This window comes from Bombus pyrosoma, linkage group LG6 (assembly GCF_014825855.1).
Source record: "Bombus pyrosoma isolate SC7728 linkage group LG6, ASM1482585v1, whole genome shotgun sequence".
In the NCBI taxonomy this organism is placed as follows: domain Eukaryota; kingdom Metazoa; phylum Arthropoda; class Insecta; order Hymenoptera; family Apidae; genus Bombus; species Bombus pyrosoma.
Genome location: NC_057775.1, coordinates 1,190,013 through 1,209,665, shown reverse-complemented (window position 1 = coordinate 1,209,665; position 19,653 = coordinate 1,190,013). Strand labels below are relative to the sequence as shown.

At 27.8% G+C, this 19,653-nt stretch overlaps 6 protein-coding genes across 11 annotated transcripts; 2 read left to right on the top strand and 4 right to left on the bottom strand.

Annotated features, from left to right (window-relative positions):
• Window positions 1-289: 289 nt before the first annotated feature.
• On the bottom strand, window positions 290-1,809 carry LOC122568387 (bursicon; the record flags this gene model as incomplete). The annotated part of the gene is made up of 3 exons (XM_043728065.1): window positions 290-510; window positions 883-1,008; window positions 1,636-1,809. Coding segments are annotated over 3 exons (450 nt in total), but the record flags the coding sequence as incomplete, so codon positions are not given.
• On the top strand, window positions 1,672-17,700 carry LOC122568063 (zinc finger CCCH domain-containing protein 10-like). Of its 3 annotated transcripts, XM_043727380.1 has the most exons (5): window positions 1,674-1,809; window positions 12,328-12,415; window positions 12,809-13,412; window positions 13,577-13,862; window positions 13,984-17,700. In XM_043727380.1, exons 3-5 carry the CDS (start codon window positions 12,883-12,885, stop codon window positions 14,452-14,454), a joined length of 1,287 nt encoding a protein of 428 aa, XP_043583315.1. In that variant the 5' UTR covers window positions 1,674-1,809; window positions 12,328-12,415; window positions 12,809-12,882; the 3' UTR covers window positions 14,455-17,700. The 3 variants fall into 3 exon arrangements, with proteins under 3 accessions (XP_043583314.1, XP_043583315.1, XP_043583316.1); XM_043727379.1 differs by lacking the exon at window positions 12,328-12,415 and having other exon boundaries at window positions 1,672-1,809; XM_043727381.1 differs by lacking the exons at window positions 1,674-1,809; window positions 12,328-12,415 and adding an exon at window positions 5,705-5,840.
• LOC122568066 (partner of bursicon) lies at window positions 3,251-4,310 on the bottom strand. The gene is made up of 3 exons (XM_043727387.1): window positions 3,915-4,310; window positions 3,710-3,834; window positions 3,251-3,622 (listed from the first exon to the last, which is right to left on the bottom strand). Exons 1-3 carry the CDS (start codon window positions 4,033-4,035, stop codon window positions 3,452-3,454), a joined length of 417 nt encoding a protein of 138 aa, XP_043583322.1. The 5' UTR covers window positions 4,036-4,310; the 3' UTR covers window positions 3,251-3,451.
• Window positions 4,460-5,613, bottom strand: LOC122568064 (G patch domain-containing protein 11). 2 transcript variants are annotated; one of them, XM_043727382.1, is made up of 3 exons: window positions 5,547-5,613; window positions 5,139-5,486; window positions 4,460-5,042 (listed from the first exon to the last, which is right to left on the bottom strand). In XM_043727382.1, exons 2-3 carry the CDS (start codon window positions 5,359-5,361, stop codon window positions 4,522-4,524), a joined length of 744 nt encoding a protein of 247 aa, XP_043583317.1. In that variant the 5' UTR covers window positions 5,362-5,486; window positions 5,547-5,613; the 3' UTR covers window positions 4,460-4,521. The 2 variants fall into 2 exon arrangements, with proteins under 2 accessions (XP_043583317.1, XP_043583318.1); XM_043727383.1 differs by having other exon boundaries at window positions 5,139-5,432; window positions 5,547-5,604.
• On the top strand, window positions 6,630-10,545 carry LOC122568061 (sarcolemmal membrane-associated protein-like). Its single transcript, XM_043727378.1, has one exon. The coding sequence runs from the start codon at window positions 7,658-7,660 to the stop codon at window positions 10,058-10,060; it is 2,403 nt and encodes an 800-aa protein (XP_043583313.1). The 5' UTR covers window positions 6,630-7,657; the 3' UTR covers window positions 10,061-10,545.
• On the bottom strand, window positions 16,527-19,237 carry LOC122568065 (dephospho-CoA kinase domain-containing protein). 3 transcript variants are annotated; one of them, XM_043727385.1, is made up of 4 exons: window positions 19,063-19,237; window positions 18,883-18,981; window positions 18,404-18,695; window positions 16,527-18,302 (listed from the first exon to the last, which is right to left on the bottom strand). In XM_043727385.1, the coding sequence occupies exons 1-4, from the start codon at window positions 19,097-19,099 to the stop codon at window positions 18,020-18,022; spliced, it is 711 nt and encodes a 236-aa protein (XP_043583320.1). In that variant the 5' UTR covers window positions 19,100-19,237; the 3' UTR covers window positions 16,527-18,019. The 3 variants fall into 3 exon arrangements, with proteins under 3 accessions (XP_043583320.1, XP_043583319.1, XP_043583321.1); XM_043727384.1 differs by having other exon boundaries at window positions 18,883-18,984; window positions 19,063-19,236; XM_043727386.1 differs by having other exon boundaries at window positions 18,883-19,205.
• Between the last annotated feature and the right edge of the window lie 416 nt (window positions 19,238-19,653).

The following is a 19,653-nucleotide window of genomic DNA, read 5'->3' as shown; positions in this document are numbered from 1 at the left end:
ATTTATAACAAAATAATAAGGCTTCTGATATATATCCATCAAAATATTAGTTATCTTTCACGATATTTTCTTAAAACTATCTTTCATTTCCTTTAACGTAAGAATGCTAAAATAATGTATATAGATAATATATAATATCATCGAAGGTTTTCTATGTATGGAAAATATTTAGCAGAGGAGAAGCACATTTTTAATATAATGTATAGCATTTATATTATATATCAATGAATTTTTTACATCAAATACTTTACATTTTCAATTTATCTACGTTTTTATAACGTTACATCCAATAAAGTATTTCTTATCTTTAATATTTTCTTTTATTTTGTTAATTTCACAATATAAAGTTTGATAAAAGAATTACTGCAAGTCGGAAGATCTTCTAAAATGCGCAGAGGTCGTAAACGGGCCTTCATCGGCAAATCCAGCGATCTCTTGTGGGATAATTGCATATTCTTCTACACTAGTGCATGGTCTACACATACATTCTAAAGGCGCCTTGGTAATTACCTATGAACGGATAATTAGTTAGTAAATTGAATTATTTATATATATATACATCCTTAAATTTTATTAGATAAAAATATTTTCATTTGATTTGTTATATATGTTAGTTATAAATTATATAAACAAACATGATTTTGTATTTATAAATAGTTCTTATAGGATAATCCAATTCAAATGACGCGCGATATTCATTTTCAGATGCGCTTCCCACTGATCAGTTAGACAAAAACAATATGGCTGTGAGGAACTCATGGTATCAAAAGATTTGCTCCTGATTTTATAGTGCGAGTGACTAATCGGCCAACACTTCATTAATTTATAACATTTATCCAAAATGTTAAAAAATCTATGATTAAGTCAAAACATTAACCTAACCTTTCGGAATTTCTTTTCGCCTGGTTTGGCTCTTGGACAAAATAAGGATACACTGGCCTCTCGTTCACCGCTTTCTTGACAACACATGCAACTCCTCTCCATTTGCCAAATTTTTGATCCAGATACCTGTAGAAACAGGTACGAATGAATAGATGTTTACATATATTAATTTATCAATTTTCTATGAAATATATGGTTGAGAAACATTGTGCAGAATACTGTGATATTCAGTAAATATGAATATAAAACTGATACCTAACTGTTTGTTTATAAGAATTATAAATAATATAAGTAACAGAAAATACTTAGAATTTTTTATACATATATTATAACCATGAATGAAAAACAGTGATACCTACATCTTATTATGCACGCTTATACAAATCAGAATATTATAAATGTTTAAAAGAATATTTTAAAGAATATTTTTAAGTTTAAATGTTTACATAAACTTTGATTATTTTAATGTTAATATTGATATAAAATAATATAAACTGATTATATATAATAAAATTAATATAAGTAATATGTTTTTATTTATTTTTAATCAGTAATTAATGAAAAAATATAAAACTAAACAAATATTTCTTAAAGAATTGTCTATTGTTTTTATTCTTAATGTAGAGAAGATTTATAAATTTATTTGTGTAAAAATAAAATACAATGTATTTTTCTATATTGGAAATGTTTTTATTTGTTTATGTTGATATATTTGTAAGTGAAATTACTTGTTTGTTTATATATGTATATTACCTGTAGGTAACTGCTACAACGTCCTCTACAAGCATAACTAGGAATTGGTTTTGGAACACATCCTGGATATTGCAAGAAGTGAATAACTGGAGTTGCTTGACATTCATCAACGCCTATAAGAGCTTCTGCAGTTTCGCTTAGCAGGCATATTAAAACGCTGGCACCTACTACACAGTAAGTAATAGAATAATATAAATGTTATATTGACATACATTATACTTTTCTGCTTCTTATTTTGCTTATAATTTCAGTTATAAAATTTAATTTATCCTATTTGTTTATATTAATTTTAATGTTAATGTACGATACAAGTATTATAATTCTTTATTTACCAATATGATATAGTAACATAGTGTTAGCACGATACTTTTCCTCTTAGATCTACTACTTTACTGTGGTTAGAGATTGTAAGTTCTATCCTTTTATACCCTGTAGGTGATCATGTTTTCTCCCTTCCCTTTTCATGCGTATGTTAATAGCACTAAGAAAGGGATTAAATATATGGTATATAGAAGTACTATTAGGAAATAAAAATGTTTTTGAAAATATTGTTTCATACATATAGCAAACATTTTCATCAAATATTCTTTCATACTTTAGATTTATAAATAATATCTTTTATAATATTCAATGATAATATTCTATGAAAGCAATTTGTTATAAGGAAAGTCAAAGTTTAATTTCCTATAATTTTTTATACATTACAACTTTTTTTATATTGTTATACTGTTATTATAAGTTACCACTATATATTTACAAATATAATGACATTTTTATTGGTAATAATTATATGCATGATATATTAACTACACATATATGTATATAAAAATTATATTCTATAATACTATAATCTTGCTAACAATTAAAACATCTAAATCATGAATAATTTTTAGAATATTATAATCAATGCAAGTTCTAGTTACATGTTAAATGTTATTTATATTTATAATCTTTATCTACATACAAAATTAACAATTCCTTTTTAAATCAATTGTTTATACAAGTAATATTACATAATATTATTTTCCATTGCAGTATAATAGACTTTGATAATAATTTGTTGTACATTACCATAGTGAAAATTATAATATTCAAACAATAAATTGTATATAAACTATGGTGCTTTATTGATTTAAATGGCAAAGAAATATTTTGTATATTTTACAGCATATATACATACTTCTAGCTGTTAAAAATTCTAAAATATAGTATTATTGGTATTTTTTATAATGTTATTATTTGGCTTTAGCTTTTAACTATTTTATTCATGATAAAATTGGGAAATTAATTATTTGTTATATGTTAGTTATGCTAATAATGAGTTCATTTTATCTATTATTTTAATAATGTTTTAATCTATTTGTTGTAATAATATGCATTAATATAATCTATGTGAAATTTAATTGATAATTATCTTGAATTCCATTCACGATTATATTAAATATTTTATGTCAATTTTTGTTTTTATAAATAAAATTCTATTTTTGTTAAAATTTCTAGTCATAAATAAATTAAATTTTATTACTCATTAGTTATGGAAACAAAATTATGTATAATATAAAAATGAACAATCTTATATTGAACATCATATCTATCATTGTTTTTTAGTATTTAATTTATAACATTTCAAAATACACATTTAGTTAATCTAATAGTATTTAATTTGTATTTTTTGATACAGTTTATAAATATAAGAGGAAAGGGAAAGTAAATTGTCTTAAATATGTTCTATATTTTTATTTTAAATCACATTATCTGTATTACATATAATTTCTATTTTATATTTTATTAATGCTTTTATAAAATATTTTCATATTTATCGGGATATATCACCGCATTTAATACATTTACATTCTGCTGGTTCTCTTATCTTGATTTCCATTACCCCATCTTCTTCATTCATTAATTTTATTCCATCTGCATCATAACAATGGTGTAGTGTGATATGCCTTTCTTTTAAATAACTCTCACGACAGCAATAACATTCCTATTGGGGAAATAAAAGTAAATTTCAAAAATGTATATTTCATTATTTTTATACGAATTTTGTTCTTCTTTAAAACAGTATCCTCACCTTTGAGAATCCTGTTGTACTTGCAACACTTGGTTGTACCTGTGAACTGCAAAACCCTTCACATTTTGTAACAGTTATATCTCCACTGCATGTTCTTTTTAATCGACCTATTTCATCATATTGATCTAAAATAATCAAAAAACATCTTCGTTTTACATATACTTGCTTGTATATGAAGCTAATTAATTCAAAATAAAAATAGTACCTTTTGTAATATGTACTTCTGACTGTAGTGTTTCACAATTTTCATCATCTGTTACTTGAGCAACTGTATCATTCATATATATAAACGCTGTTAATACAAAGAAAAGTGCAAATATAAACATTGTGATAGGGATTCCTTTAAGCGATATTTGTTTTACTTAATCTGTTTTGAATATAGTAAAGGTATGGTCAAAGATTCTGACTGAAATGAAAGAACAGAAAATGAAACAGATGCTTTTATAGGTAACTTTCCCTCCAACATGTTGTTACTTAGGGGTGCTGAACTCCTGCTAGGAAATAATAGCATAGCTGAATCAGGATAAGTTTCCCTTGCTTTTACATTGTACACTGTTAGATTTTTTTCTACTGTACTTTTTCAGTATTTTGCATTATGACTCTAATGGATCTTTTATGTCTTCATACACTGTGGGTGACCACACTAAAGAAGCATTACTGATGTTATTTAGATGCTGAATCTTGTATGCTTTTTTATAAGATTTCTTTACTGTATGATTAAAACATAGGTATAAGTAAAAACATGGTAAATTTTGATTTTATCTTTTTTTATTTATATGTACTTTTAATTGAAGTAATACAAATTAATAGCATTAGTGATCATTTCTTGTACCTCCTGGACAATTATCTCTTAAATCATCTTCATCTAGATGTGCTACTCCACACCAAATACAATAAAAATATTTTTCTCTTAAATATTTAGTTAAAATTTCAAGTTTTCCACTAACAGGCAAAAAATCATCATCTTCCTCTGTATCACTATTATCATCATCTTCATTATCTTGAGGTAACCAAAACCACATTTCTCTAGGCTTTTTTATCTCTTGTTGCATATCTAATTTCTGACAAACTTTTTGGCTTTTATACAAGTCTGTCTTTAATAATTGTTCTGTTCTTTTTTGTGCAATTCTATCTCGAAAATCCTTCATACTCTTATTATCTAATTTATCATGATGCGAATTATCTTTCTTTTTCCTTTCTTTTTTTGCAATTCCTTCCCCTAAACCTTGTCTGTCTAATTTTACTTCAAGGCTAATTGGCTCAATCCTTCCTGATCCTGTTTTACCTATGCCTTGACCAGGTTTATATCCCATTTTCAGAATCATTTCATAACCTAAGAATAAATTCATAAATTTGTATAATCAAGCATTACGGTAATATAATATGCCATTAAACCAAAAATTTTGGTAGAAACAAAAAGAAAACAAACCTTTATTGGAACTTGTAATTGCAGAAGATAAGCCTGCTTCTCTTTTTTCTTCCTCAATATGTTTTATGGTATTTTTTTCATTCAATTTTGTTTCAATCTGAGTTTTCTTTTTCATAAGTTCAAATTTTCTTTTATCTGCATGTCGATGTATGAGACTCGATGAAGTAGATTTTTCAATTCCATGTAAAAATTTATCTGACATATAATCTTCTGTATCTGACATATTTATTTATTCGTTTATTTTTTTCGTGACGTTTTATTGTTACAAATATAAATTATGTTATTGTTTCTTGGCTATTTATACATGAAACACAAAGTCTTATAAAATTACAAAATACCTATTAATCACTGAAAAAAAAAGATATACATAGCTACTTTTGAACATATATGTGTATGGTATGTACATACATGAAAAATATTTATATGTCATTAAGTTACTTATATTGTTTTATTTCACATTTCAGTTATAAGAAGTAAATATAAAATTATATATAATCAAAAATGAATTGATATTAAATATTAGAATATTTATACATGATTTGTACGCTAAAAATTCCATGAACTTTGTTTAAAACCGTGAAATTTACTACGTAATCTTATTTAGGTTATATTCACAGTGTTTCCGGATACAATAAGCTATTCGACAAACATCGATCTTCATATGTTTTCATATAAGAATATTCAAATCGAATATTTTTAAAGGTATTCATCAACTCTATAATAGTTTTATTTATCTTGTTCAGTTATTTACAATGTTTTATGAACAACAATTCTATATTTGCATGATTTTTGTGAATCGTACGTAAATTGATATCTAGTATTCAATCATAAAAATTCGTATTAATTAGAATTTCATAAATAGAAATAAATGTTTTATACATAAAAAAGAATTCCAATAACTCATTGTGAATTAATTATTCTAGTTTTGAAAGCACAACATTTAATAAGCCATTACTTTGAAATTATAAAACTGTATATATGTACATTATAAAATTTGCGTTATAAAAATAAGCTACCAATACTTCTAAATATAAATTATCCTTTTTATTGATCATATTAGTATTTTATCAAGTACTAGCATTATTAGAAACGCCGTGAATACGTATATTCATTTTATATTCTTAATTAATTTTTAAAAGATTTCTATAACGATATTATTATCCTATTCTTTTGTGCAAGTCTATCTGAGTTCACTGATGCATGTGATATCCATTGATATTTATATGGAAATATTTCCTTTATACTACACATTTTGTATTTTGCAAACAAAAATATAGATATGTTCTTTAATACGATAAACAAAAATACAAGACCAGAATATTATATATTTTATTCTTCTATTTTATGTTGTGACAGTAATTAATACTTCTATATTATAGAGTATTAACCTTTTATAATAAACTTAATAAATTTGTTTTATTAAATATAAATAACATAGAATAAATAGCAAAAATAGACATTTTTAAAAAATTAGCATAATTATTTGAAAGAAGATTTAATGATTTTAGTTATTTATGAATAGTGCTTTACGTCACTGATTCGAAATATATACATCAATTTTATGGTTTTTAGTTCTGTCATTGGTTCTTTGGTTATAAATGCCTTTTTAAATGTCTCTCTTTAAATACGTTTCTTTTTCTCGTGAATGACTGTCGCGATGTAGCACGCCCAAGTGTCTATTTTGAATTTACTACACCGTTGTAGTCGTATAGATGACTATACTGCCGTCGGTCGATAAACAGCGAAACGCGGAACTGAAAAGTACTGAGTTAAAGGAATGTGGACCGCTTGTATCTTAATACAGTAATGCAGTAGTTCGAGAATAATATATTTGGTCTTAATCTAGTTGATCACAACATCACTCGGTTTATCATGTTCGAGTATTGTTGAATACGCATTGTGTATTTCACACTTTTCTAATGAACTTCCTTGAATGTATCGTCGAAGACATCAAAGTGCAAGGGAACTGGTACGAAGGACGAAAGTGTGAAAGCGTACGCTCACTGCTACTTACTCGAAGAAACATATCTTTTGGCTATTCTTAATGCGTTCGGAATATTCGATTTGATTATATTGTTGATGAAACGTTCGTTTGTTTAATTAACCAACCAAGGAATATTCTGGACTCGAGTAATTGACGAATACAGTGTAACTGTAACGTTTGTACGAGGAATTTTACGATAAATAGAAAAAGAAACACCACAAGACTGTTGAGATAGTAACGGAAGTTTTTTTTACTGCAAAAACATGTGAATTCGTATGTCACTTATTATTATGACAAATTTTAAGTTTTGGAAAGTCGATGTATGATCCTCGTGTTCAAATTATAGGATCGAGTGTGAATAGTAACTTCCAACTGACAAACCAACACGATAGTAAAAATATTCGATGATATTAAAACGCGTGACTTCGAAATTTCACAAATTCCCTCTTCTTCATTATGTATCAATAATTCCTTTTTCATACGAGTTTTAAAATTTTCTTGAAAAACTTGCCATTCTTTGGATTTTACATCGGCTATGGTTGTAGCCAGTGGTGAGTGGGTACAAAATGCCAGTTTTCCTGCCAGTCAGAATTCCAACTTGAAAATAAACTCTATGCAAAACAACAAAATGACAGCCAAAGGAATTTTAATTTGCCGTGATAATTCTCATCCTTTTGAAGAACGTACATTGACACTGGAGCAACCTGTTAAAATTGGTCGCTCTGTGGCAAGAGCCAGAGCTACACCAAACAATGCCATTTTTGATTGTAAAGTATTATCCAGAAACCATGCACTGCTATGGTATTCAGGTGGAAAGTTTTTTTTACAAGACACACGTAGCAGTAATGGTACATTTGTTAATAATCAAAGACTCAGTGCAGCTAGTTTAGAATCAGCACCTAAAGAAGTATGTTCCGGTGACATAGTGCAATTTGGAGTAGATGTGATAGAAAGTACAAAAAAAGTTAGACATGGATGTATAGTTGCAACGTTAAAATTATATTTGCCAGATGGAAAAGAAGCTAAAGCTAGTCTTAGTACATCGGTTGCATCTCCACTCAATAATGTTTCATTGGAAGATGTGTACAAGCTGAATCAAGTCATGCAAGAAGCCTCAAGACGCGAGAAAGCACTTTATTCTAAGTTAGTACATCTTCAACAACTTGTAGCAAATACTCGAAAGGCTGCTAATCAATCTTGGAAAGCATTGATAACAGAGGATCGGTTATTATCTTGGGTGGAGAGTATGGAAAATCAACTGGCTGTTTATTCTAAAAATTATACAGAAGATAAAATTAGAAATGAATTGGTATTGCTTCAGGAAGAAAAAGTACATTACCAAAATGCAGCAAAAGAGGCATTACAGAAAGTATTACAAGAAAAATTAGAGGTAACTCAGAGATTAGTCCAATTAGAAGCACGTTTAAATGAAACAGAAGAAGAATGTCAAAGCCTTCATAATGTAGCAAAATATACTCAAACAGAGTTTCAGGAGTTATGTAGCAAATATACGGAAGCACAAAAAAAATTACAAGAAACTACAAATAAACTAAAAGAAAGTGAAGAAAAAATACAGGATATAGTACAAAGCACAGAACAAGAAAAGCAAGAATTTTTAAAGAGACTCGAAGATCAATCTAGAATTGAGAAAAATTTGCAGGCAAGATTACGTGATTCTCGATTAGATTCTGTGAATATCTATAAGCAGATCACTGCCCTCAGAAATTACATGCAAATTTTGCAGGACATGAATTCAAAATTAGTAACAACTGGCATAGTAGATGCAAAGGATGAAGAAAATCCTATAGAAGCCATCAATATTATTCTTAATAAGTTAAATTCCATTCATGTTGACAATGTAGACATTGATTTAGAGACAAAAATGGACTTTTATTCTGTGAAAGATGAACAAGATAATCAAATTAATTCACAAGATATTGATTCAAATCAGCTGAACAATTCTGATGATTCTTTTTCAAAAGAACAGTTAGATGATTCATTGGTTAATAATGATAATTCAATGGAATATATTTTACCACCACCATCTCGAAAAACTTTAGTTAATGGAAATGTAAATATAAATAATACAGATATGAATTCAGAATCTGATGCTAATTCAGATGCAACAGATGATACGTGCAGTATTACCAGTGATGATACAAGTGAGAAATCTGTTATAGAAGTTAAAAAAGAAGAACCTGTGTATAAAGTAGCAGAAGAAATTTTTGTACCTTATAAAATGGAAGTTAGATTTATGTGCGAAGAAAATGTTAAACAGCTGGAAATTTCTCATTTACCTCAAACTGTACAGAAATTAAAGGGAAACGAAGAAACAGAAATGAATGTTGGCAACATGAGCAATATTAACATCACTTCAAATGAGCCTGTCTCTATAGAAATTGATCAGCTTGAAAAGAAAGATGAAACAGATAAAGATAGCAGTGAATTAGATGAAGAATATGAAGAAGAACATTTAGATGGAGATTATGTCAAAACTCTAAAACCATTATCTAAGAATGATACCACACAGCAAGGTGTACATACCAGAGAATATTTACTGCAAACTTTGATAGGATCTCTAGATTCGCTAAAAGTTGAAGACAATTTAGAATCGCAGCAAAACATCAAGAAAGAGTTAGAAAGCCTAAAGGACTGGTTAATTTGTGAATCTCACGAAGAAATTGTTGAGAAGCTAAAACAACTGTATTATCGTGCCAAGAACGAAGCTCAAAGAATTCAAGAGCTCCACGAAGAATTGGTTATTTTAAAAGAAAAGTACAATGCATTTGTTGAAGAAAAAGCAGAGCTCTTGAAAAAATATACATCTGTTAAAGCACAATGCGGTGATTTGTTAAATACAACTTATACTATACCGATACATTATGTGGCACCTATTGCAATTATATTAATATGGATGTTGCTTGAAAAAATATTTTAATGTCTTTCTTTTTGTTTTTTGTATATAACTTTAACATTGATTAATATTAAAGTTTCCTTTCTTTTTCCTTTTATTTTCGTAATTTTTTTGTATCGTTTGCTAAATACTTCGAGAATACAGAATATAACAAATTGGGTAGCGTGTAGGTTCAACAAAAAAGTCTTGAACATTTTTATACCAACAAAAATATTAAGAATTGTATATATTTTTCCGATATTGTTGTTGAAGCACCAATCTCAAAAACCTGCTCTGATAAATGACAAGAATAATGCAAACGTATACTATGTTACCGTTTAAAAACAAGGAACCAAAATCAAATTAAGCAGAGAATTGTAGCAATAAATATGTACATAGAACAAAATTCTAGGCTAGGAGAAAATGTATTAGAAAAAATATAGACAATACCATGTAAAATGTTCAACATGCTGCCAATCTCGATATCATATCTTGAATAAAATGGTATTAATCTCTATTTACAGATATTACACACGTTTACGTCATTATTTTTTGCGATCAATTCAAGCACTGCACCCTACGACTCAAATGTATCATTACATAAATTATAAATAACGTTTATATGCAAAGAACGATTTTTATAAATGCCTGTGTCGATATATCCTACGTCTTGATAAACTCTCCTTAATATATTTCTTGTAGAATTAGTGGTTTGAAATCCGTTCTAATTAAAAATACTCGGTATTTATTTAAACGATTTCGGGATTATTTGTGTTCAAAGTGTAAACCATTAATTAATTCGGCTCTTTTGACATTTTTTAATGTTAAGAATTTTAATGAGAAATGTAGTAATTATGATAATGATAAGGTGAAATAAGTCGAATTATTATGCTCTTTGATCAATAATCACATTATTATATAATCTTTTAATTGTAAATTCGTCGATTTAAAGAAATTATTTAATGTTAAGTCTTAGTCGATTTTAAATTGCAGCTGTTTTTTTCCTTTTTCAATATGTAATTATCTTCTGTACATACATAAAAAATAATTTGTTGATATAATGTTTAACACTCTTCAGTAGCTTAAAGAATTGATCAATAATTTTTTTTGTTTTCCATTTCGTTATACATATTATATGCTTTTCTTTTTTTTGTTTCCTGTTTCCCCTTTTTTTTATTTTTTACTAGTAGAATGACAATAGAAGCATATCGATTCGAACGACCTAATAAATTTTAAGACGAAAATGATTCTTCAGTGCGAAATTTTTACTGTGGTTTTTATTATTAAATCGATGTATTTAGCGGTTTTCCAAATATGATGGCCTAGATGTCTGTTTCTAACAAAAAAGAATAAAAAAAAAGACGGACAATGTTATAGTTATACTTTTCTATTTATTCTTTTTATACGAACGCGACTAAAATTAACCGTATTTTTTTAATTCACTAATAGTTTAGTTACAGTGCCATTGCCCGATCTATTTCTGCCCTATTAAACGCTAGATACCGATCGATTGTAAAAGCGTATGATATAAAGTGTGTTCAGTTTCCCAAAAAAGAACATTGGCCTGGCCGCTTTATAGAGACGTTACTTTCTTGGTAGATTGAAATTATATTTACGATCGTGAAGGTTTATATAAATAATAAGGTAATATTGTATATAACATTGTTGACCTCTTACCACTCATGTAATAATCATTATATAAAAAAAATAAAAATTAATTTAACTGAAGTCTTTTACTCTTCTTCACCAACAACTTATGTTAATCATCGATCAATTTATACAATGAATATGGAAATTTATTAAATAATTACGGTGCGATTTCTGCAAAAATCAGATATTGAAAAATTAACAAGGAAGTTTTAAACACATATTATACATGTTCTATTCTATATTCTATCCATTATACTAATACCTACTCACAGTAATTAACATTATGGCTTAATATTATGGTGCATAATTATAACTCGTACGAGGTGTAATTATAGTTTGAACACGTGTTGGATTGTAGCGTCTTGAATTACCAAATTGTAGTAAAGTGCAGAAAATGCTTCTGTGATATAATATCGTTTTTTGGCATGACTACATATACGGGAACTAAAAATATCTTCACCGCGAGAGAGTTACGTAATCGTAATAAATACTTTAATCATTTAATCTTTTGGCGATATATAATTAAACAATTGGGCAAGGTAGTTCTTATTTTTTACAACATTGCATATGTATATGCCAAATTATTTTCAAAGTATAAAAATAGTATTATTTATATGCGTGTATGTATGTAAGTTGATTAAGTTAAGCATTAAATGTTACAGGATTTTACGCGATAAGAGAAATATTATTTTCTCTATTTGTTATATCCAGAGATTTTTCTTTACGATACATCTTTGCCGACTATGTTACGTAAGTGCAGAAGGATGCAAGTCAAGCACGTTTTAGAATGAAGTAACAAATTAACGGCATCATAGAAAATATTTTAAATGACTCAAATCATATATTTGTTAATTGCTAAAATAAATCTTACATTCCTAAATGTTTTTCTGATAAATAATTATAAAAACGATTCGATGTTGCAAGAATCATTTTATTTTGACTGGTTTTGTCAACTTGTTTTATGATTCTATACTGATATATTCGATATCGATATTGTTCTAACGTTCCAGTTTTTGACGATAGGAAAATCGGTGACAATGTATTTTATTTTCTATGTTCAATTTTACAAATTCTATCTTTGTACAAAATAAATTGATTTACCTGTTACCAACTGTATTATAATAAACTGTTTTGTAATTACAGCACATACGTATAACGTGTGAGTAATAACGATTGATTAAGAATTCGTTACGAGGTATGATCGCAATGTATCATCGATGAAGAAGCTGAAAAAAAAGTCGGATAGCACGAGAGGCGGGCAAGCGGGCAAGACAATAGGCGCGACGAATGTAAGCGGAGATGCATCACCTACCCGCGTATGCAGAGATTTTCTGCGAAACGTCTGTCATAGGGGTAAACGTTGCAAATATTTGCACGAACGTTCCGAGGACGATCCTGTAGAAGAATACACGTTCTGCCATGACTTTCAAAATGGGATGTGCAATTGGCCTGGCTGCAAATTCCTTCACTGCACAGAAAGTGAGGAGAAGAGATTTCGAGCAACAGGAGAATTACCTGCTCATATCTTGAGTAGGCTCAAAAGTAACAATGAAAAGTCTGAATATCCAATGTGTAAGGATTTTATCAAGGGTAGTTGCCAAAGGACAAATTGTAAATTTAGACATTGGAAAAATGAAGAACCACAACATAATTTGATCACAACATCCCATCATAATGTGTCCAGGCCGCAGCACAATTTCAATGGTACGAGTAATGGTGAGAATCGCAGATACGAGGAGGATAGAAAGTGAGTCTCTTAAAAATTTTACTGTTTATCTTCTTTCTATCTAAATTATTTGATGTGTATCTTAAAAAAGACAAAACCTTCGTCAAATGTTTAATATATTTTTAAATATCCCCAAATATCTTTGAAATATATTTGTTTAATGACACATCTATACATCTTTATAGCTTTCACTGGCAAATGGAAGATCAACACAATTTAGTCACAAATAATAGTTACAATGCATCTTCACATCCACCTGATTATATAGGACCTCCTGAACCAAAGAGACGAATAGTTTCTGGTGAAACTGTTGTTCATTTTGAAACTTCACCACTCGTAGGCCAACATACCGCGCAACCGGTTACTCCAGGATATTATTATCCAGTGATACCGCGTAATGAAGCTAGAGCAATTGTTTTGGAAGATGAAAATGCGTTGCTAAGAAAGAAAATAGAGGAATTAAAAAAGCAAGTCAGTTTGATTTAATTTTATTACTATAATTATTTTCAATTCCATTTAATTCCATTGTTATAATTATTTTCTTTATGTTATATACGTATAATTGATATATTTATACGTTTTATTTCTTTAGGTTAGCGATCTAACAGCAACTAATGAATTTCTTTTGGATCAAAATGCTCAGTTAAGAATGTCAGGGAAACGAACTGCAAATGTAACAGCTGTTACAGTTCCAGCAGTTACTATCACAAACACTGTTCCACCATCGCAAGCTCCAACACCTCAACAAATGGTTAACGCAGCGGTAGCTGCTGGGACTTTACGTACAGTTACTGCAAGCGTTGCGACAGTTCCTGTAAGTATAGCCACAGTTGCGCCTGTTTCTATTGCAGCAGTTTCAATGGCACCAGTATCAATCCCGCCGCCTATCGTTACGATGGCTCAACAAACGATTACGATGAGCGGTTCAGGTCCTCAGGCAACTAATCAACAGCCACCTAATACACAGCAACCTGCTAGTTTACCTCTTTCGATATCCGGTGCTACTGCACCGTTGGTTTCGTATCCCATTATGACTCAAGAACTTAGGCCCGTGTTGCAGTAAATAAATTATAAGCACGAAGGGAACGTCAAATAGTACCTCAAGCACATAGACAATTCAAGAGTGCTGTCTCCTGCATTCAGTCTTTCAAAATAATACTGTATTTCTTCGACTACAAGTAATGAATGCGAATGAAAAGAAAAAATGGAGAAAATGTCTGCAGACTATAAAAAAAGATGAAAATGTCATATTAATTAAAGAATGCGACATCTTAAATATTTATATAGGAACTCATGGAAATTATCATACAGAGCAAATATAACGATCATAACTGTTTTGTACTACTATGTCTTACAGCTGCTTAAGTTGAATATTTTCGTTCCTTTCAGTAATTTATCCTGCAGAACGTGAATGCCGACTATATTAATATGTTAATATGTGCAACACAATAAATGTCCAAAGTGTGTATAGATTTAGATTAATAAGAATACTGATCTAGAACCATGTCAGATGGTCAAAAATGATATTCTCTTATTCTTTTTTTAATAATATAATATCATGAAGATACAAATAATTTTGTAGGTAATTTTTTGTATCATTAAAAAAATAATCTCATACAAGTAAAAAAATTTGTAAATTAAAAAAGATATAGATAAGAAATGACTCGTTTAGAGTAATATGTTAAGATAAGTACAAAACTAGAATGAAGCATGTAAATGAATTATATTGAAAGTTCAAAGTTAATGTTTATCACTGCGACAAAAATGGTGGTGAACCTTATGATTGTTCTCTATGCACTGCTGTAAATAGTATTCTGTTGCTTCCTCATTTTCTCAGAAAAATTTTTATACTTCCATCTTTTTAGCAAATAAGTTAACGATTCTTATAAAATAGTGATATTTTAATTAATTAAGTACTTATTGTGAACTTTTGTGTTTTTACAATTTTACTTAAGTAAATGGCTTTGGGTTTAGGTGATGGAAAGTAAAGACTATGAATTTAAACCTGACCCATAAAAGTAAGAATCAGGTATACAGATAATATAATATGCATCCCATAAACCAAATAAATATGTGTATGTTTTCAAGTCATATTATTAGTCATGGGTTGATATATGTGTATATATTTTGCGTAATTAGTATAAGAAATTGAGCAATAAGTACTCGTATATTTTATATATGCATACAAATGTATAATCTTTTATGTATAACTTTATGTTAATAAGCACTTCATTATAAAGATAGATGTTCTTACTTTAAATTCTTCAGAAGTAGCACTGATATTACATTCTTTGTTCACATAATTGAAGTTTTTTAAGATTTTATTTTGTTACTTAATATTTTATTTTATTCTAAAAAATTATGAAAAAATGTATTTCATATAACTTTTGTTTAGTTTACCATTACATTCTAAACGTTATTCTTATTAATGAGAATCGAATGTTCTGACATTTACAAAATATTACGAAATATTTTTGATTTCTGAAATTGTAAATATATAAATTGTTCAAACAATTGTATTGCTTTGATGTTCAAAATGTTTATAACTGCACTGATTGATAAATTCATAAAATGAAATAAATGTGCTTACATATAGATCTGCAAATTATTTATTCTCTTATTCCACTTTTTAATTATTATTTTTTATAGAGGTAAAATAATCTTGTGGAGAATAATCTTCTTAGAAATCTTGTGAATGAATAATAATGAATTATGTATCTAAGAATAAATACATCTTGTTATAAATTATGTATTTATAATGTACAAAATTTGTATTTTAACATTTTCAAATTTGCAAAGCTATATATATATAAAAAGATTTCTATTTCTTCCTATGAGTTCTAATAAATGGGATTTGCAAAGCTCTTTGTCCAGATGGATAGTTTAGACTACTTTTGCAAACACAGATTGGTTAGCCATGTCTCTACAGTAATATCCTCCTTTGTAGGTATTTTATGAATGTAAAGATCGCCATCACATAAAGGAAAAAAGGTAATATAATAGGAATGTTAAAAAATACATTTCATAATTTTGCGAATGTTTGCTAACTGTTTTAAAAACACTGTTGAAAATAAATTTTTGTATGTACATATAGAAACACATGGACAAATTTTTCTATAATAATCTTCTCTGATATAATTTCAATTATGTGCCATTTGGCTATTTATTTATACAAGATATACTAGGAGTAATAATCAATGATACGAAACATATTAAGAAATTCGCAAGTTACAACTAAACTTATGAGTTTGTATTTCCATTACTGTTACAACTTCTTATTCTGTCTTAATAATTATCAATGTTACTTATGCACTAAAAACAAGTTATGTAGACCAAAATAATTAACCAGTTAAATTTGTTTTTAAGATATCAAAACATTTCTCACGTAATATGTCTTGACTCATGCTATTTTTTAGAATACATTATTTATATATAAAATTACATATCATCATTTTATGGATACATTTCGTGTTAATTATCTAAAAAGTGAATATAATTATATATATCAGATATAAAATCATTTTATGTAATACGTGTCGTCACGTGAATCACTAATAATAACTCATAATTCATTCACTAATTCAAATATATGTATAAAACAGATAGTAATTGTAATCTTGTACCTTATACTAACATATATGTATACCTCAATTTCTACAATTGGAAAAACTGTAAAGCATGATGTACGAGGATCATGCAGAAAGTGCTACCCGTTTATCAACTATATAAAACGATGGAATGTATTTATGGAAGGTCACCTTGCTTCATTCATGTATTGACATAAGTCATTAAAAATTTTTAATAAATGTTTAAATATTTAATTTAAATATTTATTGTCTTTGTATCACACGTTTAAAATGACGATGCGAATTAAAAATCCCGTCGATGACGCCTTTACGCTTTTCGAAGGCTGAAAAATTCTTCCAAAAATTATTCACTACCGAATTACAGCAGGTAACAATAATAGAGTTATAGATGAATTATTAGTAAGATCGTGGCTGCGATAATTCAATAGGAAACTGTACGTGATCATAAGCATTCAGGTCGCCCGTTTCTCATTACAGAGAAGCTCAAGATTGTATCTGTGATATCATTGCAGTTTCTTTGCAAAATTTCAAGAGTTGTTTGGTCGATAATGTTTCACAAGAAACGATGTATGACGGTGTATGACGAAGATATACAAAAACTCGTATAACATTACGATAAGTGTTAAAATGTAAAGCTGGTGGTTGTATCGAAAATAACTTAGTATATATACTATTACTATATATATATAAAATTACAAATAAAGAAAACTTTTTAAGATGCATTTGTATTTTTATTATTTCAAAACGGGTATTATTTTCCAAACGACCCTCATATATGTCACTTTGTTTACAAAAAAAAAATAATATAAGAAAATTTTAGTAAATAATAATTATATAATTACATAATAATCATTACATCGTATATTTTCAAATATGTGTAAAGTGTGTAGTAGCTATATACTTTCTTGAACTATCTTATTTATTTATACAAACAGGTTAATTTCTAAATTTGATAAATGCAGTATTAAGATCTCACTAATTTGGTATTTGTGTTTATAAGCATTTGTAAGTGAACGACTATTACACTATAGTTGGTAAAGATCATATTTTTCTACTTCGTAACCAATATACACCTGCTAGTAAAACAGTACAACAAAGTCCAACCAAAAAACGTAACTTCCAATGGTATTTAGAAGCCTTTAAAACATTAATAATTCTAATAGTTTGCTCTCTGGTATCATGTACATTACCAGAATTTTCAATAACAAAATTTGCCATTTCTGCTTTCCTTTCTAATGACATTTGTGCAGCAATTCTTAGTTTTGCTTTAGCTTCTGAAAAACCTGATCTTTCCATAAGTCGTTGTAATTGTAAATCTTCTTCGCTAAAGTAAAATGTACAGTTTGCTTCATATTTAATAACTTTAAACTATTGATTAGTTATGTATATGTATTCTTATAATTGTTAGCAAATGAAAATCCTTACCAAGTTACAACAATTATTTTATGTAAATAATTCAACATATGTCTTGTTTCAAAAAGTAATGGCAAATCCATAACTATAAACTGATGTCCTTGTAGAAAATATTTGAATGTTTGCCAATATATTTCTCTACATATTTCTGGATGTGTTATAGCATTTAATTTTTTTCTTTTTTCTATATCATTAAATATTATATCTCCAAGCTTCGTTCTATCAAGTTCATTTGTATCTAAGAAAATTTCTGAACCAAATTCTTTTCGTATTTTATGCCAAGCTGGCTTTCCAGGTTCCACAACTACATAATATGAAACATATAAATTTTTAAACAAATGAATGAAATATATATCTTTTTTACATATACAAAGTAATAAAAATATAAACAATATATATATATTAAGAAATATGAGCAAAAATATTAAAATCATCTTATAACAAATTACATCGTAATTATCACGGAGAAAAAGTTTTGTTTCGTTTCTAACCTTTTCGTGCAATTTGATCAGCATCAATGACAGGTATACCGAATTCATGAAAAATAGCAGCAACGCTACTTTTCCCAGTAGCTATTCCTCCTGTTAAACCTACTAAAAACATTTCTTATTAAATATGTATTTATTTCTATTCCCTGATCCCTTTCTTATCAGCTAAGCGAACATTATTACTGTTATTAGCATTGCAAAATTTGATCCTATTTGACATTGTATGTCATTGTAGTCATGTTACGATGGTTTTCACTGAAGTCAAAATCTTTTCTTTTGTATAATTTCAACATAAAGTATTATTGAAATTAGATACATCATCTAATCAACGATGTATGAAATGAATCAAACATAATGAATAACAACCTAATTTGCTATAGATTAATGATTTAATAGGACCGATAAAAATGTCCAATTTGAATTTGAATTTTGATAAATTTATGAAGACAATTTTTTGGATATTTCAGTAATTTCTTATTTTATATATTCCGCATTTACGTAAAATGTTTCACGATCTTTTAAGATAAATAATGATTTATTTAATAATAATCATCAAACTCATGAAACATGGACTAATATTGATATCAGTTTAATTCCACAATTTCATTAATTTCTATTTTATTAATTATTATACTAGATATATATAAATCTTATAAATGTAATTTTTATATTTAAAATCAATATATATTTTATTCACTAATATTGTACAATACATTATTCACAATTACATATAATTTATTTAAAATTGTATATTTTTCTTACTGATATACTTCG